At 32.1% G+C, this 22,275-nt stretch overlaps 1 protein-coding gene across 1 annotated transcript; it reads left to right on the forward strand.

Annotated features, from left to right (window-relative positions):
* Positions 1–5,661: 5,661 nt before the first annotated feature.
* On the forward strand, positions 5,662–22,046 carry LOC140438156 (uncharacterized). The gene is made up of 4 exons (XM_072527868.1): positions 5,662–5,901; positions 13,159–13,273; positions 17,900–18,017; positions 21,702–22,046. The coding sequence occupies exons 1-4, from the start codon at positions 5,786–5,788 to the stop codon at positions 21,914–21,916; spliced, it is 564 nt and encodes a 187-aa protein (XP_072383969.1). The 5' UTR covers positions 5,662–5,785; the 3' UTR covers positions 21,917–22,046.
* Positions 22,047–22,275: the final 229 nt, after the last annotated feature.

The raw sequence follows: 22,275 nt of genomic DNA on the forward strand, positions 1-22,275 counted from the left end.
GTAAGAAATCAAAACATAAACAAAATTCTTACTCTAAAAAAGCGGCAACACTTTAAACAATTTTGCCACACGCTGAACTGTCAAAAAATTTGAAGTATTCCCATATCAGTTGCGTACAAATGTCTAATATATTTAATTAAAATTATTATTTTGTGGAATATTAGACTTAAAGAGTTATTTCATAAAATTTATATTATTAATAATAACAAATGTTTTTGGTTATTTATTCAATATAATTATAAAATTCCCAATATAATGATGATTACATGTTTTTGATCATTAAACCATGTTGACGCCTATGAAAGATCGAGCAGTTCCGTATGGGTTTCGTATTATTAGCTGTGTTAGGAAAATTTGAACTCTAAGGTTGACGTTATGGAAATTGTAAATATAAGTGACGTCACTTTATATAAATTGTGCACGCATTTTTATATGAAAAATACTATAGTTAGTCTCTTCGACTTTTTTTCAAAAGTCTTTTTACTTTTTAGGTCTTGAGATAAATAAATTATCATATCTTAGCAAAAAATCGACATAACCTGTTTTACAAAAACTCATTTTGTTGCAAAATTAAAAGGGCTTTACAAAAAATATGGCCATTTTCATAAAGAATCGCTTTTCAACTTTGGACGCTAATTGTGTAATAAAAATGAAACTCAAAAAAGAAATGAAACTCAGTAAAAGCATAAATTAAAGCCTACTCAATGTACTTGTATGATTTTATAGTGTTATTTTATAAAGTCACATATCACATAGGTACCTTAAGCATCGCAATAATCTGAATCAAAAAGTGCATGTCTTAACTACTCTTAAGTGTTGAAAATAAATATTAACCAAAGATTTGCTATTGCACGGACTTGGGAGTTGTGTCTGACATCGCCCTTTATTTATCACAGAGTAGATTTCAAAAATTCACTAATTAGTGCTCAATTTTTCACCCACAGCTTGGGCTATCAGGATTAGTGGGCACTGGTGTATATTAATCTAAAATTCTAAATCCAGCTAAACTGCACAATAAAATTAACAAGTAAAAAGAATTATTTACATCAATTTTACGACACAACTAATCTGACAAAATTTCTTATAAGAACACCATTTAAAACCTATGACTGGCCTACAAACGCTTTAACTACACAGGAGAACTAGATTTTGGTCATAAATTCGACGAATTTGCGGTAAAAGGGAGTGTGAAATAACATTCGGAAAATATTTGTTTCTCTATGATTTTGAAATTGTTTTAGTGCTTATGATGGTGATCCATTACTTCCAAAACATCAGGTCTAGAATAATCCGTTTAAATCAGTGCCGTAGTTTCGGCAGTAAAATCGAATGGGATTACAAACACAGATTGGATAAATAAACTAACATCAAATTAACCAATTACGTTTTAAATCACACTATATTAATATACAGTGAGTGCATTCATAACGTGTGGAAAGGATCTATTAGGGAGTTTTTGTAACTACCTAACGTATAACGTATCTCCCTATACGTAAAGAACTAACGTATCGAAGAAGATGAACGTTAAATTGATAGTTTTTGTTCTGCACGTAACGTAACGATAGTGTTGCCCTCACCGAATTAGTGATTAACTAATAAATTGTCAGTGCCAGTCTTGTCCTTGTCATTTAACCCTATTTTTGATATTCAAAATAAATAACAAATATTTTTTATAATTTTTGACATGGACGCGATATTAAATGTAGGTGCCTTTATTGATGATGAAGAAGACGAAGACATAGAAGATGCCCTTCTTCTCCACATCTTGCACGACTATACGGCCGCTTTAATTTTGATACAATTAAAAATATTTTTCGCTTTGGAATTAAATTCCACCTTTCTGGATGGTCGTAAGGGTTCTTGCCTACAACTTCCTTCAACAAGAACAAATCATCTTCATTGCTGAAGTGAAGTCGTTTTCTACTGCTTTCCATTATTTATAAAAATCAAAACAAATATACGTAACCACAAATGTAAAAAAATCGGTTGCCTGTAAAGTCGGTTTTACGGGCGAAGATTTTACGTGACAACGTCTTTTTCTCGGTAGAATATTTATTGATATGAATATTATTAAATTGCACAATAGGAACAAGGAATTGAATGAAAATAAGAATTGCATTACCGATTTATTAGGTATTTTATATATTATTTATATTTTATATATTATATTTTTATATATTATTTTATATATTATTTATTTCATATTATATTATTGATCTTATTATTTTCTACAAAATTTATTTGAAAATTTTTTCGATATATCAATTAGTTGCGGAGATATCGATCATTGAAGTTATTGTTTGCTACCAGTATTTTATATATTTATTTTTTTCGGTTATAAAAAATTACTATTTCCAATTGTGTCTACCAAGTATGGTCACATGTATTTGCCTACATATTAAATAATAATAAGTACAGATAATGTTATGTGACGTTCACTTCTGATTATATATATTTTAATATTTTTAATTTTAAAGAATCAATTTGAAAATCAAAACACTTATTCAGATCGAAGGTTCAAATTTTTGCTAAATAAATTTGAAATTAATTAAAATTTGTAAATGTAAATGGTAAAGTTGAAAATTAAAACATTTACTAAAATTGGAATTTGAAATTCTTGCTAAACACAGTTAAATTCTAACTCCGCGCATGGTGATTGGTCGGTTTAGTTCGTTTGTTTGGTCGCCCTGTTTTGACAGGTTAGAAGTTATAATTTGTTATTTTAAATGTTTGACTAGCAATACGCACTGTTTCTTTTCAATCGACTAAATTACGATTGATTGCAGAGTGATTTAAACTAATAATTTACTTAACACTATCAACATTTGTCAATAGTATAACATAACCTATAAACTCAGTTTCTCAACTTTTGTGTCAATCTAACAATTAATCAATCATAGTTTACGATAATGAAATATTTACAATTATTTACCTTTATTGTTGTAGTTGTTGTAAATGACGAATCTAAGCACTCCACATTTTCACTACAGACACAGCTGACGATACTTTCAACGATTTTCAACTTTAGCGATTCAACGCGCCTAATTCTCTAGTGCCGCGCGCAGCGGACCGATCATGTTTGAGTGAGAGAGAGACGCAAGGCATTCGCCGGTCCGGCGGGCCTCTCTCTCGTTCGGCGACTCACTGTAACAGACGTGAGCGGGCGTTACACTTTTTCTTAAATGACTCCGAGCCACAACCTAATTTAAGACGTTGTCACGTCAAAATACACCTATCACGTGTGCTTATGAAATGTGGATGTTGAAATTTTGGTAATCGGGTAAGATTCCCTTGCGCATTCGGTTACCTTCGGCTCGATAGGGATGCGTATGAACGTAACGTACCACCCCTTTACGTTAGGTAATACGTATCTAGATACGTTAGTTCAACCATTAATGCGCATGCTTATATGTCAAAAAGATACGTTACGTATACGTATTTGCTTGCACAAAAACTCTCTATTATCTCATGACTTAATTATTTTCAGAGTTAGAGCTCTGACAGGTCGATTTTTATTTTTGTTTTTTAATCCTTTTGGAAAATGATAACTTTTACCTCCACTACTTTAGCGAATGTAAGGTCATCGATAATTTTTTTAAATAGAAAGGGCATATTTTTATTTGAAAAATTAAAAGCACACATTTTTCTTCCACACCAAACCAAACCATACCAAACTCATCACATTCAAACTTCAGTATACAGAGTGTAAAGGAAACCAGTGCTCGTATTTCTTAAAATTTAATTAAAAATTTATTTTACGAAGTAAATTATTAAAAAAGTCATTTCATAATAAAGACAAACAAATAATATAATTACAACAAATGCTCGAATTGAGCTCCTTGGTTTAATTGACAGTATCCAAGACGTCCAATGAATTCTTGGGTTATGTTTGACAACATCACTGGTGTAATTTGTTGCATTTCAGTACGAATTCTCTGTTTGAGGTTTAGCAAATAGGTAGGTCAGTTTACATATTACAAATAATAATGGGTTTCAAATAACCTCAAACAGAAAAGTCCATGGGATTCAAATCTGGCGGCTTAGCAGGCCATTCAATGTGGCCGCCGCGTCATCCAATCCAGTGATTGGGAAAAACTGTATTTAGAAAATTTCTAACCACTACAGCATAATATGGACTTGTTCCATCCTGATGAAACAAAATGGTTGGATCTATTTGACCAGAATTATTAATATCTGGAAATGTTGCGGTTAAAAATGGAACTACGTAATTTTGCAACATCTCTAAATACCTTTTACTTGTCACAATAGCATCAAAAAAATATGGTCCTACAATGGTATTCTTAATAATCCCAGCCCGTACATTTACTTTTTGGGGATATTGGGTATAAACTTCCATTGTTCAATTGGGATTTTCTGTTGCCCAATAACGACAATTTGGCCTATTAACGGTACCATTTAAACAAAAAGTGGCCTCGTCGGAAAACAACATATTATACTCAAATTTATTATTTCGATTATACAATTTTTGCATATTTTCGCAAAACATCATGCGTCTGTTAAAATCGTCTTTATTAAGTTCATGTATAAGTTTAATTTTATATGGATGTAATATGGCCGTTTTTATAATTTTATGAACAGCACAACAACAAATCTCATTGTTAATTGATAAAATTATAATTGAAGACTGAGGATTTTCTTCAATTTCAAGAAATAGATTAAATTGATTGTCGTCGGAAACAGTAGGTCTGCCACTCTTGAGCTTATCTCTAACATTGCCAATATCATTAAATTTATGCAATATTTTGCTTACCGTCGCTTTACTTATTGGTACTCGATCAGAATATTTTTCATTTAAGATATCGCATATTTCCGATATACTTCTTTTATGATCGCCGTAACGATTCGCTGATTTTCTGACAGCACCATCGTAATTTCAAATAAATTTTATTAGGGTAATATTTCTCAAAAAGATTCTAGTGCAGACTTCTAAATCGATGTAAAAAAACAAATCAATTTAATATTGACATATCCAATGGTAACTACGAATTTACTGTCTGGTTGCTAAGGAATTTGACATGTCTTCACAACCTACTTGATGTTTGACAATATACTGAGTACCGTCGTTACCACTTTATTTTATTGTATTGTTGATCTACAGCCTATAACAAAGCCATTATCATTTGAATAGAAATAGTTATCTTTGTTAGATAAACAATCTACCTTCTGTATCGTACAACAATAGGCCACTCCATTCGAGCATTTGTTGTAATTAAGTTTGTCTTTAATATGAAATCATTTCTTTAATAATTTTCTTTGTAAAATAAATTTTGAATTAAATGTTAAGAAATACTAGCACTGGTTTCCTTTACACTCTATATACTGAAGTTTGAATGTGATGCGTTTGGTACGGTTGTACTCTGTGCTTTTAATTTTTTAGTTAAAAATATGCCTTTTCTATTTAAAAAAAATATCGAATACGTCACATTTGTTAAGATACTGGGGGTAAAAGTAATTATTTTAAATATAAATTAGAATTTTTGTAAACTCGAAAATTTGTTAATATGTACCAATTGTTTGACCTACTGATCAAACTGAGCTATCTTTATCACCCGAGACTTATAAAAATGTGACGAAACTGTAATCTTCCTGGTATAACACTTATTTTATATATCTTATCTATCTCTAATAAACAGATAAGTGATATTTGATAACATTTTTCTCATGAATATGTGCAGTAGCTTTGTCTTGACAAAATAATTGAACAATCATTTTAGTTTTCGCTAAATAAAATTTGACTAAACATGGTATATATCTATAGTGAATAATGAATCCTAAAAATGCAATAAGGATCACAGTGGTGGGTGATGGTGATACGGGAAAGACATGTATGTTGATAGTGTATAAAGATAAGAAATTTGATGACAGATATGTACCAACTGTGTAAGTATGTTTTTTATTATGTCAAGGTGAACATACTATGACTATTTTGTCTGTTCATGTTTTGTATGTTCAGCAAAGTATTAACTAAAATATACATAACGATGATGATCTCCTATGATAGTTTTATATAATTACTATGCAGCAGAGATCTTAACTGCTTTTTAAAATCCGATATACATTTGTTGCTATACATTTTGTGCAAATATACAGTTTCATTTTTAGCATTTTAAAGGAAAGTTATGTGGAAAACGTAAAAATCTGTGCAGTATCTTATTCTTAATGGATAACAAACATAGTAGACAAAGAAGAATTAATACAAAACCAGTGAGATTAGATTTAGTCGAAAACATAGTTTTCAGTTTAATTAATGAATTTGTTAGTCTGATCTAAAAATTCGCAGTATTGGTCACATATTTCTAATAAGAGACAAAATTAAAGACGAGAAGATGAAGAATAAAAGGCATAAGACTATAAATATCAAAAGAGAAAACAGAAAACGATGCGTATATATTTGATAAAATCTTCTTCACGTGACTTCTAGTTTTTTGTGCAAGTAGATGCACAAAATAGTTAGGTGTCTCATCCATGACATGTTGCATTTCTCTACACTTCTTTTTTCTACAATATTTCCTTGAATAATATTTTTTATCTTCCTTAACTAGCTATGAGGGTATTGAAATTCAGTAATTTTTAGGCATATTTCATATTCCTCATATCGCTGCTAGAACTAGTCTATGTCCGAAATCACAACTTTTCAGGAGAGCAATTTGAAGTTTTTCAGAGGTTTAGTTTTCCATTATTTTGTTTTTCAAACATTAACGTTTACTTTGTGCATACTTTTCAATTCATTTAAAAACTTTTACATTACTATAAAACTAGTTTTTTTTTTGTTTCATTGTTTTAATAAATAATTAGGTGGACATTGACTAGTGCTGCATCAGATTTATTAGTGCAGAAGTAGTTTATCTGGACCTATGCTAGTTCTACACTAACAATATTCTTCATTTTTACAAAAAAACGCAGTTTCTATTTAAGTAAAGTCGAATGAAGGAATAATTTAATAAATTACCGCTGTTCATAAAAATACAAATATTTTATTAATATGTCACTGATTACAAAATAAATTATAAAAACAGTGATTTCTTAAATTAAGTTTCCTTATGACTTTAAATTTAAATAGAAGTCATGGGACACGGTCGAAATGACCAATGATTTACATAGATATTTCAAATCCTCTAATTTCTTGGTACTAATAGGTACACTTTCAGCATTCAACATTTGCAGTTCATTATGTACTGACAAAGTTTTTCGTCTTGTCCTACGCACAGTATTAATTCGGATAAAATTCACATCATCATAATTGTATTTTATAAAAACAGCATTGGGTTGATCGGGCTGAACCATTATGATACGTACCTTCTGCCACTTGACCTTTTCTCCATTTTCATTTTTGTCCATTTCCTTACAAGTATTTTTTTTAAATTCAACAAAATCGTAAAATTCAATCATTTCAGTAACATTGTATGGAATCTTTCTACATGCTGTTCGCGCAATAAGGTACCACTGACTTGGCACGTATTTTTTGAAGACCTCTTAACATTACTATGTATACTATCACCTTCGTTTTGGGTATGTCCCTTTTCCCAGGAAAAGTGGGAAATTTAAATCTTACATTTAGCAGCCAGATCTTTGTACATTCCGACAATATTTGTGTTGAGATTTTGTTCCCCACAGTTTTCAGAAAAAAAACACATTTCTTGTTTTCCTTTCAGAGCCTTTTCTTCTATTAATTTTTTAACACAGGAAGCTACTTCATTGGATCCTCTCTGTCCTTCTGTCTCATCCCGCATGTGGCAATAACCTTTTTTATGAAGATCATAAATAATCCATTTCTAAACAGAAAGCTTTCTATGATAATACAACTGAGATACATCTAAATGTGGCGTTTGAAGAACTTGTTGCATATCACAATTGCTGCAAAGTAGGTATCATCATTTTTACATCTCTTCTTTGATTTTTCTTTTGTTTCTCTTGCAAGAATCTTGTTCTTTAAATGGCCTTCAATTAAATCTGTTATTTCATTTCTCTGTTCTTCATTGCAGAAATTAAGTTCATAAAACAGTTAAAATAAAAAAAATACTGGTAACAAACGTTTCTTCGTAATTATGTTAGAATTTGTTTGATCTGGCACACTGGCTATCACAATTCCAATCTCATTTTTCATGCAATTTATTCAATTAGTATCATTATAAACATTTAGTAGTATATCATTTGTGCCAAAATTATCTTCAAATACATTAGTTAAATCTGTAACAAAATATTATAATTTAGTATAATTTTTATTAGAAGTAAACAATAATTTTAACTATATTCACTTATCACTATTGTTGACTACTATAAAAAAATCAGATTATAGGTAACTTTAAAGTAGGCTACTTACTTGTTAATTCAAATGGCAAGTTTTATTCACTACAGTCATTAGAGTTTTCATTTATTTCAAACATCAAGGGAGAACGATTTACACTTTCTCTTGGCTTACTAAAGATGTCATCCTGAAATTCAGTCCCAATATCATCAGTAGTATTAAACTTAACTTGAAATTTATGATTTTCTTATAAATCCTAATGTATAGGCCAATAACAAAAATTACTCTTTTTCACATACCTAACCTAAAACGTAACGTAATTATACAAACAGGAACTGTTAAAATTATATTAATATTATTAATACTTACATTGTTGTGACAGTTCCACCATATAGTTCTCCCAACTCAACATTATTATTTGAATTCTCAAAGAGAAAAAAGATTGTTTTTAGAGTACAATTTTTACTGTTGATTTTGAGGTACAAAATAACAGCATAACCTATAATAACAAAAACCAGACTAGCGCTGCCACGATCTGGCGAGTCCACAACTAGTCTATCTCTGGATAGGCTAGTTCTGCACTACTGCACTCAGTATATTTTCAGTAGTAATATCCCTAGGACATTGATAACAGACGAGATAATTTCATGACAATCGAAAGCTCGTTCCTTGGTAACAGCACGAAGCCGGAGGCTGAGTACTGTTACCAAGCAACGAGCTTGAGAAATTATGAGGCATTCATCAATGTCCGAGGGATATTCGGCGGATAAATTTTCGAAAAAAAAAATCATAACTCAACATAACGAAACATTTATTTATTCAAAGTACAGTTAGTGAAAATACAATTATTAAAATTTAAGTTAACATTAGATTCGTTGCTGTTCTCTACTATAGAAGATCTATTACCACGCATAATATTTATAATATTGTTGTGGTGTTCTTGATCGAGATTCAAGTATGGTTTCATAGAATTCTGATTGCCATGACCAGTAATTTTTACTTTGAACATTCTCATTGCCGAAACGTGACATTTTAAAATTTATTTGGATGAAGTTGTCAAACTCGATCGTGTTGTCATAGGGATTGAAAATTGCACTGAATGCAATTATCAGTCTAATGTTGACATGATTGGGTGAAATTGTTCCACATGACACAAAATGACGAAATTTAAATGGTTGTTAGAACAGTCGAAAAATTATCATTTAAATCAACTCAGATGAGAAGAGATAAATATTGACATACACTACTTCTGCACCAACAAAATTCAGATGATGGACATAGACTACTTCAGTATTATTTGAAATGCTTAAATAATTTTAAAATTGGACTTATAATATTTCTGCAATATTTCCCACTGTAACAAGGAAAGTTTTGGTCAAAAAAACTGCAAGCAGCTAATTTTGGACATAGACTAGTTCTGTTCTAAGGCAGCGATATTTGTTGTCAAAACTCAAAATTGATATTTCATGTTATAGTTCTTAAAGGTTAGGCTCTAGAAATGGAAATTTCTCTGCGACTGGTCAATGAAAGGGATAGATTATATTGATTTCTGACTATGATTGATGACTATGATTGATTAGATTGATATTGATATCGTAAAAAATGGCAAATATGGCGCAATTTTTATTTATTTAACAGTTTTATAGAAACTGACTTCTTTTACAGCAAAATACAAAAATTGCATCCAAAAGTTGCACTCTTCACCTTTAAATGATTTTTGCCGTAAGAACACTCTAAAATTTCATTTAATAAATTGATTTCGCGCGCGTAACTAATATTCAAAATCGTTGATTGTTTCTGCGGGAATGGGAATATTTTTGTTCAAAATTATCTCAGCTACATTTCTTGTTTTAAATATTTTTTTACGGTGTACAGATTCTTCGTAAATCAATGTGTTCCATCTTTCTCCCCTACGAGGGGAGGTTTTAGAGGGAAGTCCGGGGGTAGAAATTTCAAATTCATACAGAATAAATCCAGAACTAAGATTAATATATTACAAAAATGAATAGTAAACCCGTCTTCCAGATTGAATCGCGTTGATTCTCATTACCCCGAGCTTTCGAGATCCTCTTCAGGGCTTCCGAGGTCTCAGTCTCCCGAGCCCCCAGATACTACTACACTGATTATAAATCAATGCACTTTCGCCGCTGGGAACAGAACACGGTTCATTTATACCGTCGATGGTGACGTGGTTTAGGTGGAGTTTGGCGTGGGGGTTATCGTGGGGATTGGCGCAAGGATTGGCGCGGGAGTTGGTGCGAACATTTCTGACAGTGAGATTTTGGTTCGCGAATGGAGCGGACGACATTTTCTTTATGAGAGGTCTCCATGTCGAAGGTAACCGTATGTCATCATCTCTTTTATTGAGACAATTTGACCTTTTTTCAATATCTGTGGCTTCTCGGATAATTCTTGGTTTACAGAAGCGGGTGGGGGCTATGGTTCTGGAGTTTTTAAAATCAATTTTGTGACCTGAATAATGATTTAAACAAAAGAGAGTGAATTAAACAAAAAGAATTTAAAGATTTTCCAGTTTTGAAAGAGTTCTCACTCAAATTATGATTATTACGAGATATAGCTTAGAAATATTTAAAGTGAGTTTGAAAGGGGTTTCCCTAATTAAAAAAAATAGCTCTTCAGTTAGCAGGAAAAATCGGATCAACATACTTGTACGAGTTTGCATTTTCGGAAATGAAAATATTTAAATTAAAATATTGCCATCAGCTAACGAACAAATAATATCTCACATCGTACTTGTGGTTGTTGCATCAACTTCAAAAGGAAATTAGTGATTTAAGAAAATTATTAGTTTACAACTATAAGTATTAGATGCTTGATTAGATGTCTAAATTATATTTTGTATTTATAAGCATTCATAATAAAAGCATTTTCATAAATCTATGTACGAGCCGTTTCCCATATCAGTTAGTCCAACGTTAGAAAATTAAATTTTAGAGAACAAAAATAAAAGCGCAGCGTAAATTTTAGAAGTTTTAATGCATCGAATGACATTTTTGAATTTCTTAATTATAGAAAATATTTTATTTTAATGTAATGTAATCTATTGATTAAACAGAATAATAATAACTTTAAAAAACGCATAGAATATGTAATATTAACAAAAAAAATATGAAAGTTTACCACTGAGTTACATCCCCTCTATTTTTAATGACATCCACAATTCTACAGGGCATAGTTTTTATCAAGTTCTGACAAAATTCTAATGTAAACTAATCCCATATTTCTTGCAATTTTTCCTTCGATTCGTTGACGGACCTGGCAGGATATTTTCTCAAAGCTTTTTTCATTTCGCGCCACAAAGTCTATCGGAGATAAGTCGGGACTGTTAGAAACTCATTCCAGAAACGGTGTTCCATAATCGGTAAAAGAGATTCTTCTAAAATATGAAAATATTTGTCCGTGGCCCATTAATAAAATGTAACTTTCCCACACATTTAGATGACATGCTGCCCCAGATCATGACAGATGCAGGAAATTTGACATTTCTCTTCAGACAGTTGGGATGGAAAGCTTCATTTTTCCTGCGAATGAGGCGACTCCTACTGTCTCCAACACAATCTGGACTCATCACTCCATTGTATTGAATCCCATTGAGTCCAATCTTTATGCTCTTTTGACATTTATGCATCTTAGTCTATTTTTCTTTTTTTGTAATGTTAACAGTGGCTTTTACTTAGCCTAAAATAAAATGAAATTTATTAAATACAATTCGTACTAATTTTTTCAACTATAAAACTTAATTTGTAAGTACCAGATCCTAATGTGTGGGCCTCTCGGTGACATGTTTATCTAGAAACGTATCTGCCAATAACGTCACTCCATAAACGCTCAACTCCATATAATTTGCTCGTCGATTTTTCACTATAATGCGTCTTAATGCCATCCGATCTGCTTCGGTTATTTTAGTTTTTCGTACATTTCTAGGTTTTGTGACGACCGAACCTGTAGTTTTATATCTTCTGACTATATTTCTTACACTATAGCGTGACAATTGCAACATATTCGCGATTTCCGAATTGAATTTGCCAGAATTAAAAAATCTAATAATGATTGAACAAATTTTCTCATCGATAACTTTACTTCGACCCATTGTACAATCCACAAACGGCAGAAAGCTTTACAATACTGCAAAATACATTTTACAAAACAATATTATTGTTTTGATGTCATTTTCCATAGCTTCCTCTGGATTTAACGTAATTATGAAAAAATCAAAGTATATGTTGATATAGATCAATGCATAGCCAGGATTTAGTGAAATTTTTTTTATTTTTGAGAATAAATAAAAAACCAGAAGGGTAATGTTTTTAATAAATATTAATAAAAATGCCATATTAATTAATGTGGGAACTTATAAAAACATGCAGAGTATAATTTGTTTATGGTATTGACTTAAACTGCAAATTCCATAGGTGGGCCAACTGATATGAGAAGGGGCTCGTATTTTAGTATCTAAGCTCTAGCTTAGGCCGGTATTAGACTAGGCAACTGGTGGCGCCACCAAATTAACGCACAAAAAATTATGGACAACTGGTGGCCCATAATTGCCACCAGCAAAAATTATTACGTTTAGTAGTGAATAGTTAATATTGTTTAGTTAAGAATATGATATCAAATTAGTTGTACTAGTAGGTAATCGATCGCTTGTCTTTTAAATATTTTGTGTTAGAACGCAGACACTACAAGTGTGAGCACCCCTGTCGTACATCGATTAAATAAACCGTAAATATTGTACATGTGATTTTAAAGTGATATTAATTTCGGTGCTGTTATTTTCACGAATATTATACTATATTTATTATTTAGTACTTTCAACGATTTTTTTTATTTAAAGAAATCTAGTTGCTGTATTCTATTTATGTTTATTTTAGATTTGATGTATACTCAATGCTCATTCCGATAAATGGAGTCGAATATAAAGTGATACTATCTGATACTGCAGGTCAAGAAGAGTTTGATAAACTGAGACGATTAGCTTATAAAGATGTGAGTATTTAATAAGAGTTACAGTAATACTACGGTCTGTTCAGTTTCAAGATAAGCTCAACGTAAACACAGTCGTTTGCATGGTTGGTGGGCGTTTCCACGTCGTCATTATATTCTTAAGTTTGTCATTGGTTAGACATTAAATTATATCACGTTTTGAAATTTTAACAAGGTCGAACCGACTTACTGGTTTGTAGTATTCATTTTATTTTCTTATGGATCTTGTTATTTTAAACAAACTGTGTGAATATTATTATTGCTGTTAAATTAGCCTTAAAACTCTGTTATTGTACCAGTGTATTCATTCTGTATTCTGTGAATCAATATAATACAAAAAAAAATCATTTTAAGGCCCGCTTGGTAATTATTTTAAGTTGACATAAAATTAACACTCTCACTGCGCATTTTGATGACATGTTACTCCATGCTAACCAATATATTTTTTAAATTTTTAAATTCTGGTGCGTAAATCAACTATATTAAATAAAGCGCTATATTTCAAAATTTATAAATTATAACTGTTCTGAAAAATTGACTTGGATCGGAGGCGTGAGCATTGACTAAGGGAAGTCGAATCGTGAGTTTTAGTAAATACAATAAAATTGTTATAAAATTTCACAGAAAGTTTACTACCTAAGAAATATTCAAAGTAAGAAATAATTTTATTACCTATTACATTAATTAGCTAATAGTTAAGACGGTTCGAGACAGCTTGCCTTACTATATTGTTAAAAAATTTACATTTACTACCTGAAAATTTGTAGTATTTTAATATTATTCAAATTAGACGGAAATTGAAGATAGGTCGAAACATGCTGTTAAGATTATTTTTGAGAATTTATATTACTTGAACATTTGGAAAAAATTTTACGATATAAATATTTTAAGAATATTAAAAGAAGGCAGAAATTTCAGACTAGCCAAAACAGCTTGCTGAGATTATTTCTATAGTATAAATTTATATTAACTGAGCATTTTAAAAATTTAAGGATATTTATATTTTAAGATTTAATTTTAATTTTATATCGACATTACAATTTTCAGTTGGATAAAAGTATATTAACCTATTCATCTTGTTTTTGGAAGTGTTTGAAACAATCAACCAAGTAGAAACCTGGTTTCTCATGACAATCCACATACTCATAAATTGTGTTATTTTAATTTTTGACATAAAACATACTTTGCATCTTTTCGTTTTTGTTTCGCCTTTCTTCGATTTACTAGACATGTAGGAGGTAAGTTTCTTGCGTATTCCGTCTTTCTTGCTTTTATTGCTATAAATTAATTCACAAATTACTTCTAACTGGAAATTTATTAAAGGCAGTTTGGTTCATCAATATTCATTATACAGAAAAAATGTATTAAACAGCATTAATTCAAGAAAGCGGAGCCCTCGTTTCTTGCACCACCTCAAAGTTTTTCTGGAACATGAGTAGTATGACAGTACCTGATCCTGTCGATCGATACCGACCATATACTTATTATATCTTAATATAAGTAAGGTAATACATCTTTTTTGTCATGTCATTTACCAATTATTATTGCAACAAAATATTGAACTTTCGTTTTCTCTTTGGCTAATGGAGCAATGGTTACCTCTACAGGATTTCTTCACCTATCATTAATCTTAAATAGTCTATAAGTTTTAAGTTGACTGGAGGGTTAATTAATCATCATCATTCTGGCTTTACAACACAGCGTGGTTCCTAGCCTCCTCAAGAATTTCTCTCCAGTCGTCCCTATTCATCGCCTTCCTTCGCAAACCACGTATTTCCATATATTGTTCTGAAGCTATTTTCTTGTGGCATGTTAAAGTAATTACTATTTAAATGGGAATAAGCCACAATTAAAGGTTAAAGTACATTTATTGACGTTTCAATTTCCACTTCGGAAATCGTTCTCAAAATACAAATTGTTTCAATTTACTAATGTTTGTATTTTGAGAACGATTTCCGAAGTGGAAATTGAAACGTCAATAAACGTACTTTCTCCTTTAATTGTGGCTTATTCCCATTTAAATAGTAATTACGTATTTTTATATTTCTCATGTCACCATCGATGTTATCAAGCAACTTTGTTCTGGGTCTTCCTCTTGTTCTCTGACCAATGGGTTCCCAAGTGGGGTTGACCAATCAAAGAGCGTTTTTCTAGCTGGGTCATTTGGTATATTCTATAAAGTTCGAAGTTATATCGTCTTCGCTATTGTCATTCACTGCTCCATTGATTCGCCTTAGTACTTCTCTTTCGAAACATCCTAACATGTTTTCATTACTTTCTGTTAGAGTCCATGTCTCTGAACCATATGTTAGGACTGGACGTATTATTGTTTTGTAGAGTTTTTTTTTGTATTTCTAGATATAATTGTGGATTTAAGAAGAAGATTGAGCCCAAACTAGCACCTGTTTTCTGCGATTTATCTCTGCGGTAGTATTACTTTCAGTGTTAAGGAGCGCTTTTAGGTATACAAATTCGTTCACTGCTTCGATGACGTCGTTTTCCATAAGTGGTCGTAGAAGGGTTAATTAATAGAGAGTTATCAAGTGAGAGAGTGAGAATACGGTAACGTTATTTTAGCAATGCAGCATGAGCAGTATGGAAATTGAATAACGTAAATGATTTTAACGTTTACGGGCACCGTTACAGTAAGTCAGATAGCGGGTTTGATGTACAGTAACGTTAGCAGCGATTCACACCAATTCGTCAAGACTCGGGACTCAGACATTGAAATTCCTGTTCTGTAATTTTATTTATGTGCAGTAGTTAACAGGCGTTTTGTGTTTGCATCTGCAGGACAAAAAATAAAACATTTTATTATATTTCATTATATTTATCAACTATGAACACGGAAATAGTGAAAAAGACAAAAAGACAAATATGGTTTTTAAATCACTAAGTCGCTTAGGGTATGCTAGACGACGCAATAAAATGCATAGTCCGTCGAGTCCTACAATATAAAATATGTTAGTTATTTAAGGTTGTAGTTCCTTTCGATTGTATCTTCTTCTTAAGGTGCCTGTCCGTTCCGAACGTTGGCGATCATCCTGGCTATGATGATTTTGTTGGTTGCTATACGAAATAGCTGTGTTGAGGTCTTGCTATAACGTGCTCTCAGGTTAGGAAGCCAGGAGATTCGTCTTCGTCCTGGGGCCCTTTTTCCTTCAATTTTACCTTGCAAAATGCATTGAAGTAGCTCGTATCTGCCTTGATTTTTTATTATATGTCCCAAGTACTGCAGCTTACAGCTCTTCACGATCTTTACCAAATCCGCAGTTGTGTTCATCCTCCGCAGTACTTCTTCATTGGTGACTTTGTCTGTCCATGGTATCTTCAGGATCCTTCTGTATGACCATAGCTCAAAAGCCTAAAGTTTTGATAGAGTTTCCGCCTTCAACGTCCACGTTTCTACTCCGTACAGAAGCACGGAGTACACATAACATTTAAGGAGCCTTATTTTTGTGTCTAGGGTGAGGTCATGGTTCTTGAACATAGAACTCATAGTCAAGAATGCACTTTTTGCCTTTAAAATGCGCAATTTAATCTCTTTGGTATTGTCCCATGACTCATTAATTATAGTTCCCAAGTAGTTGTATTGTGAGACACGTTCAATTCTCATTTGGTTCACATACAGATTTGCTCCAGTTATGTTTTCCTTGCTGATGATCATTAGCTTGGATACCAGATTGTATCTGGTATCCCTAATAATTGTGCCAGCCTTAGAATGTCCTGTTTTTCAAACCGAAAATACTGTTTGGTTTGCTCAGGCTCTAAGCTATAAAAATTGAACACAGAATATACATTTTGTATGTTATCATTTAAAATATGATTTAGTAATAAATCTTCTATAACTTCGTCATTTGCTTTAACTAATATTGCTTGTTTTAAGATGTCTTCCATATTTCAGTAGAAAAAAATTGAAACCCAAAATGTTCAAAACCAGATAAAATATAAATATATCTTGGGTGAAAGAAAACATAAAACTAAAGAAAAATTAATTATTTTGCTGTCACATACGACATTTAAGTGACAGCTGTCAACTATTAACGTGAAGCACCAATTCGATCATTTGATACCTCTAAAATTACATATCCGTTAAAACTGGTACCGTAAGAAAATAGCGTTTGTGTGTCAAAATAACGGAAGGATGAAATTTTATTTGATAACCCTCTAGTAATCGATCATTTTTCGTAAAAAGGACACTGCGCATCTCCGGAACTTCATCTGCCCAAGTTGCAGCTGTGTTTTTTGTATGTTCTGTTTCAGATATATTAGGGAATTGGTACTTAATGCAATTTCCTATTTTTGTTGGGAATAACCCAAAATTTTACTTTAAATTACTTAAAAATAAGTTTATTTGACATTTCGATTTCCACTTCGGAAATCGTTCTCAAAATACAAAACATTTAATGTTTATTTAAAAGTTGTTAGTAATAATTAGAGATTTTAATTGTATTGAATTTATTCAGTTTATTATTATGACACTACAAAAACATATTTTATTGAAATTTTAGAAAATTTATGTTCACCGCTTGGCATTATATATGTAAATTCAATAAAAAGTCACCCATATATATTCCCACGAAACTTTATACTATAACTTTAAGATTAACAAAGTCGATATATTTTTAGGTGGACTGCTTTATCGTGACATACGCTGTGAATGAAAAGACTTCCTACGAAAACGTTTTCTTAAAATGGGCTCCAGAACTCAAGAGGTTCTCGCCAAAAGCCAAAATAATTCTTGCGGGTAAGCTAAAGAGATATTTTTCAAGTAGAAAGAGTTATCATACAAATGAAAATTATAGATATTTACTTTTAAGTGAAAACTTTTATAAATATCCGCATATTGCTTTCTATCTTTAACATTTAGCTTATTTGAGATTTTATGATTTTTCTCTCTCTATACTGATTGAGTCTCAATCAAGTCTCAATCGCTTCGCACTTTCTCCGCATAAATTACGACTTGATAACTGCATAAGGGTAAGTTCTTCAGAAACTCGTAAATAAGAAATATTGAACCTTGCTTTGAAGAAAAAATTTCTGAAAATGATATTTGGTATGTCTCATTAGATGATCGTGCAATTTCCAGCTTTCTCCTTCTAACTGTTCTACATAATTCATTGTTTTTAGATCATTCTTCCCAACACTTTTCAAAAACAGATGGATTTTTTAATAATTGTTCTGTCATGGTCAATGCTTCTAGAAATATGTACCATTTTAACAGTCTGATTTTAAGCGGTAATGGAAAAACCTTGTTAGTAAATGTAATGTATACCTCTTTAGGACTGTTGGATATAACATAAAGCTACTTACGATGGGTTTTATTAATTTATTAAGCTTTATAAGTATTGTATAAATTAACATTATTTCAGTTCACATGTAGTCCATGACCTGAGTCTATTGTCATGTGTGGTTGTCATGTCACCGCTGTCACTTGAGGTTCCGTTTGCCAAGTGCAACGTTGCCAAGTATATCCGTACATGAAATCCATACATAACAGTAAATATGTGATACATCTTTATAAAAGTTGATCTCGTCTTTCAATTCTGGATTTACTCTGTGTTGGCAGGTCCTAACATATTCACCATATTCTAAGTATTTCATTTAGTAAAACTCTTCCTATAGGTAGTCGGTTTTTGCTCCTGAACATCCGTTTTATTTTTGAGTCATTTAGTTAAGCCCAAACTCTTCAAATATAACTTTTACTCTTTGTTGAAGACACTACAGGTCTCCTAATCTGTTAGCTATGTTGGTGGTTGGCTTAATATACGATATTATTGATGAGTTATCGATTCATCCTTATTTCTTCTGAGGCATCATGAACTACTTGGTTAGAGATAACATCTTCGTCTTCTTCTCTTCTTCTTCTTTTTATGTAGAGATGACTCTGTCTATGTCATGTCTATGTATGTCTGTTTTTCAAAGTGCATCCAGTAAGTTGTCGTTCCATCGTTTTCGTGGTCTTCCTACTGATCGTCTTCCTATTGAGGAACCGTCTCTTGCCGTCTTTACTACTCTATTTGTTGTCATTTGGCATATATTATCGTTAAATTCGGCATATATGATCGTTATATCTATTTATCACCCAGTTCTTAATGTTCTCTACCTTGCATCTAAGTCGTATTTATTTCGTCGTTTGTCGTCACCTTTGGTGTTGCTGCTTCATTTATCGTCAGCTTAAGTAAATAAAGATCGAAAGTAGTCTGTCCATGCTTTCTTCTGAATGTATTTTTTATTAGTTCGTTCATTTTTTTTCTTTGTCCTCTGATCATTCTTCATATTGCTTTGTAAGTTCCGTAAAAGTCGTGTTCCATCTGTTTTGAGAAGCTTTGCCAATATTCCCTTTTTTTTATTGTCTAACTAAAGTATCCTTTTCATTTCTGATTCGTTTATAGTGGTTGTATGCTTGTTGTGTTTGTTGCGTTCTGTATTGTAAAAAGGCTTTCTTCTTTTCTTCACATTTTGTCTTCACTTCCTCTCTAAACCATGGTGTTTTTTTTATGCTAGTGTTCGTTACTTTCATCTCTCCAAGTGATTCTGCTGCGTTGTGTTGGCGCCGCTTTCTTGGGTGTGAAGTATTTCAGGATGATTCTTATTTTATATGATACTAGGCTATATTCCACAACATATCTCCTCAACTAAACAAAAATCCTTAGCGAATTGGTTTCTCGTACTCATAAAGATCGAAGCCATTTTATAGTTGCTTCTTAGAGCCTCTTTCAAGGAAAGATTATTTTCACATTCATAGCGGTTGTGAATAGCCGCTCCGAAGATCCCTTTTAGGGTGAAATACTTATAAGCGGATACACAAACGCACTATACGTGAAATCAAATCTTAACTGTCTTTTCTTTTTAATAAACAAACCTTATCTTTGTTGTTGAATTTAAAGTAATGTTCATTTTAATTTATATCTAGTCTTCGTACACTCTTAACACTAACAGTAAAACGCTATGAATTTATAACGTTTATTTATTTAACGACCCAAATATATTTATTAGACAAACTCCTAAAATCTAATTACCCCTTAAATAGTACGTCCCATTCTCTGAAATGTTTCAAGAATTCTGTGGAATTCTCGTGATGTCAAAACAGCTGTAGATCTTTTCCAAATGCCTAAAAATTATGGTTAATTCGATCACGAGCATAGCAAGGGCCGGCGTAACGGTATCCTCATTACTGACTGGTCTTTAATCGTTACGGGTAAATCTTTTTTTTTTTTATAGCCCTTTTTCTATCCGAATTGTCGAATAAAGGCCTCTCCCATTTCTCGCCATTCATCCCTGTTGTGTGCTAGGCGTTTCCACATTGGTCCTGCGACTCTTTTGATATCGTCACTCCAGCGCATTTGAGGTCTTCCTCTTGGTCTCTTCGCATCGTACGGTCGCCAGTTTCCGACTTCTTTGTTCCATCTACCATCTTCGAGACGTTCGTTGTGTCCAGCTCATTTCCTTTTTAATTTAGCTACTTGTTTCGCGGCGTCCTTTATTTTTGTTTTGTTCCGGATTGCTTCGTTCGTTTGCCGATCTATTAGTGAGATACCAAGCATCTGTCGTTCCATGGCTCGCTGAGTTTTTCGAATCTTGTCCATGTTCTTTTTTGTGAATGTCCAGGTTTGAGCTCCGTAAGTGAGAACGGGAAGGATACAAGAATCGAACACTTTGGTTCGAAGGTTTTGGGGTATCTTTTTGTCTTTCAGTATGTATGAGAGTTTTCCAAATGCGGCCCATCTCATTCTTACTCGTCTGCTTATTTCGGTAGTTTGGTTTTCTTTGTTTACCTTGATATTCTGACCCAGATATATGTATTCTTCTACATGTTCCACTTTTGTTCCTTGGATGGTTATCGTCGGTTGATCATCTTTATTCGACATTAGCTTAGTTTTACTCAGATTCATTTTCAGTCCTTTTTTTATGGATTCTGTATGAAGCTCATCGATCATCGTCTTCAGTTCTTTCCAGCTGTCGGCTATTAGTACTGCATATCTTAGATGGTTTAAATACTTTCCGTTTATCGATATTCCCTTCGTTTCCCAATTTAGTGATTTAAAGATGTCTTCAAGTGCGGCAGTAAATAGTTTTGGAGATATAGTGTCTTACTCCTCGGTTGATTTTTATTGGCCTCGTTTTCATTCCGTTATCCATCGTGACTACCATTTCAGCGTGTTGATATATATTATGTATTAATATCCTATATCTAGAATCTATTCTGCTGTTGACCAGTGCTTCCTCAATAGCCCATAATTCTATGCTGTCAAAAGCTTTCTCGTAGTCTATAAATGCTAAACAGATTGGTAAATTGTATTCGTTAACTTTTTCTATTAGGACCTTTAGTGTGTGAAGATGGTCACATGTACTGAACCCCGGGTAAATCTTAGATAGTATAAAATTGGAAAAAACGGATAAATCAATAACAGGTTTTCTTCTTTTTTAGGAACCAAAATGGATCTTAGAAGGAATAAGCCCTCACATATCACAACTGAGCAGGGGGAGGAGTTAGCTAGAGACATTAACGCTCACGGTTTTATTGAAAATTCATCCAAGACTATGAGCTTTATAGATGCCACATTCCAAATGGCCATTTCGGCAGTTATGTATAATAGAAATTACCTTAAAGTAAAACGGGAATCATCGTGCATATGTTTATAAATTATAAATATAATTTTAAGGGTAGAAACCACAAATTATTTTCATTAATGTATTATGTGTATTAATGTCTTTATCTATAATTTAGGTATAATATTAATGGCATTGTTTAAATAAAGGATTTTCTTCGTAAGGTTTGTTATTTATAAATTTATTTTTTCAACCTTAACTACTAAATAGATTTTAGGAACTGATTCTTTTATTACCTGTAAATAAATTAAGAACTAGCAATATTCTTGATGGTTAAACGTATAAATGTTTCTGTACGAGCATTTTATACCAATCATATCATTATCAAATTTCTTTACCAAAACGTCTTCCCTAAGCGTTTCTCCCCAGATATTTTTGTGTCTTCCCCTCCG

This window comes from Diabrotica undecimpunctata, chromosome 4 (genome assembly GCF_040954645.1).
Source record: "Diabrotica undecimpunctata isolate CICGRU chromosome 4, icDiaUnde3, whole genome shotgun sequence".
Taxonomy (NCBI): Eukaryota; Metazoa; Arthropoda; class Insecta; order Coleoptera; family Chrysomelidae; genus Diabrotica; species Diabrotica undecimpunctata.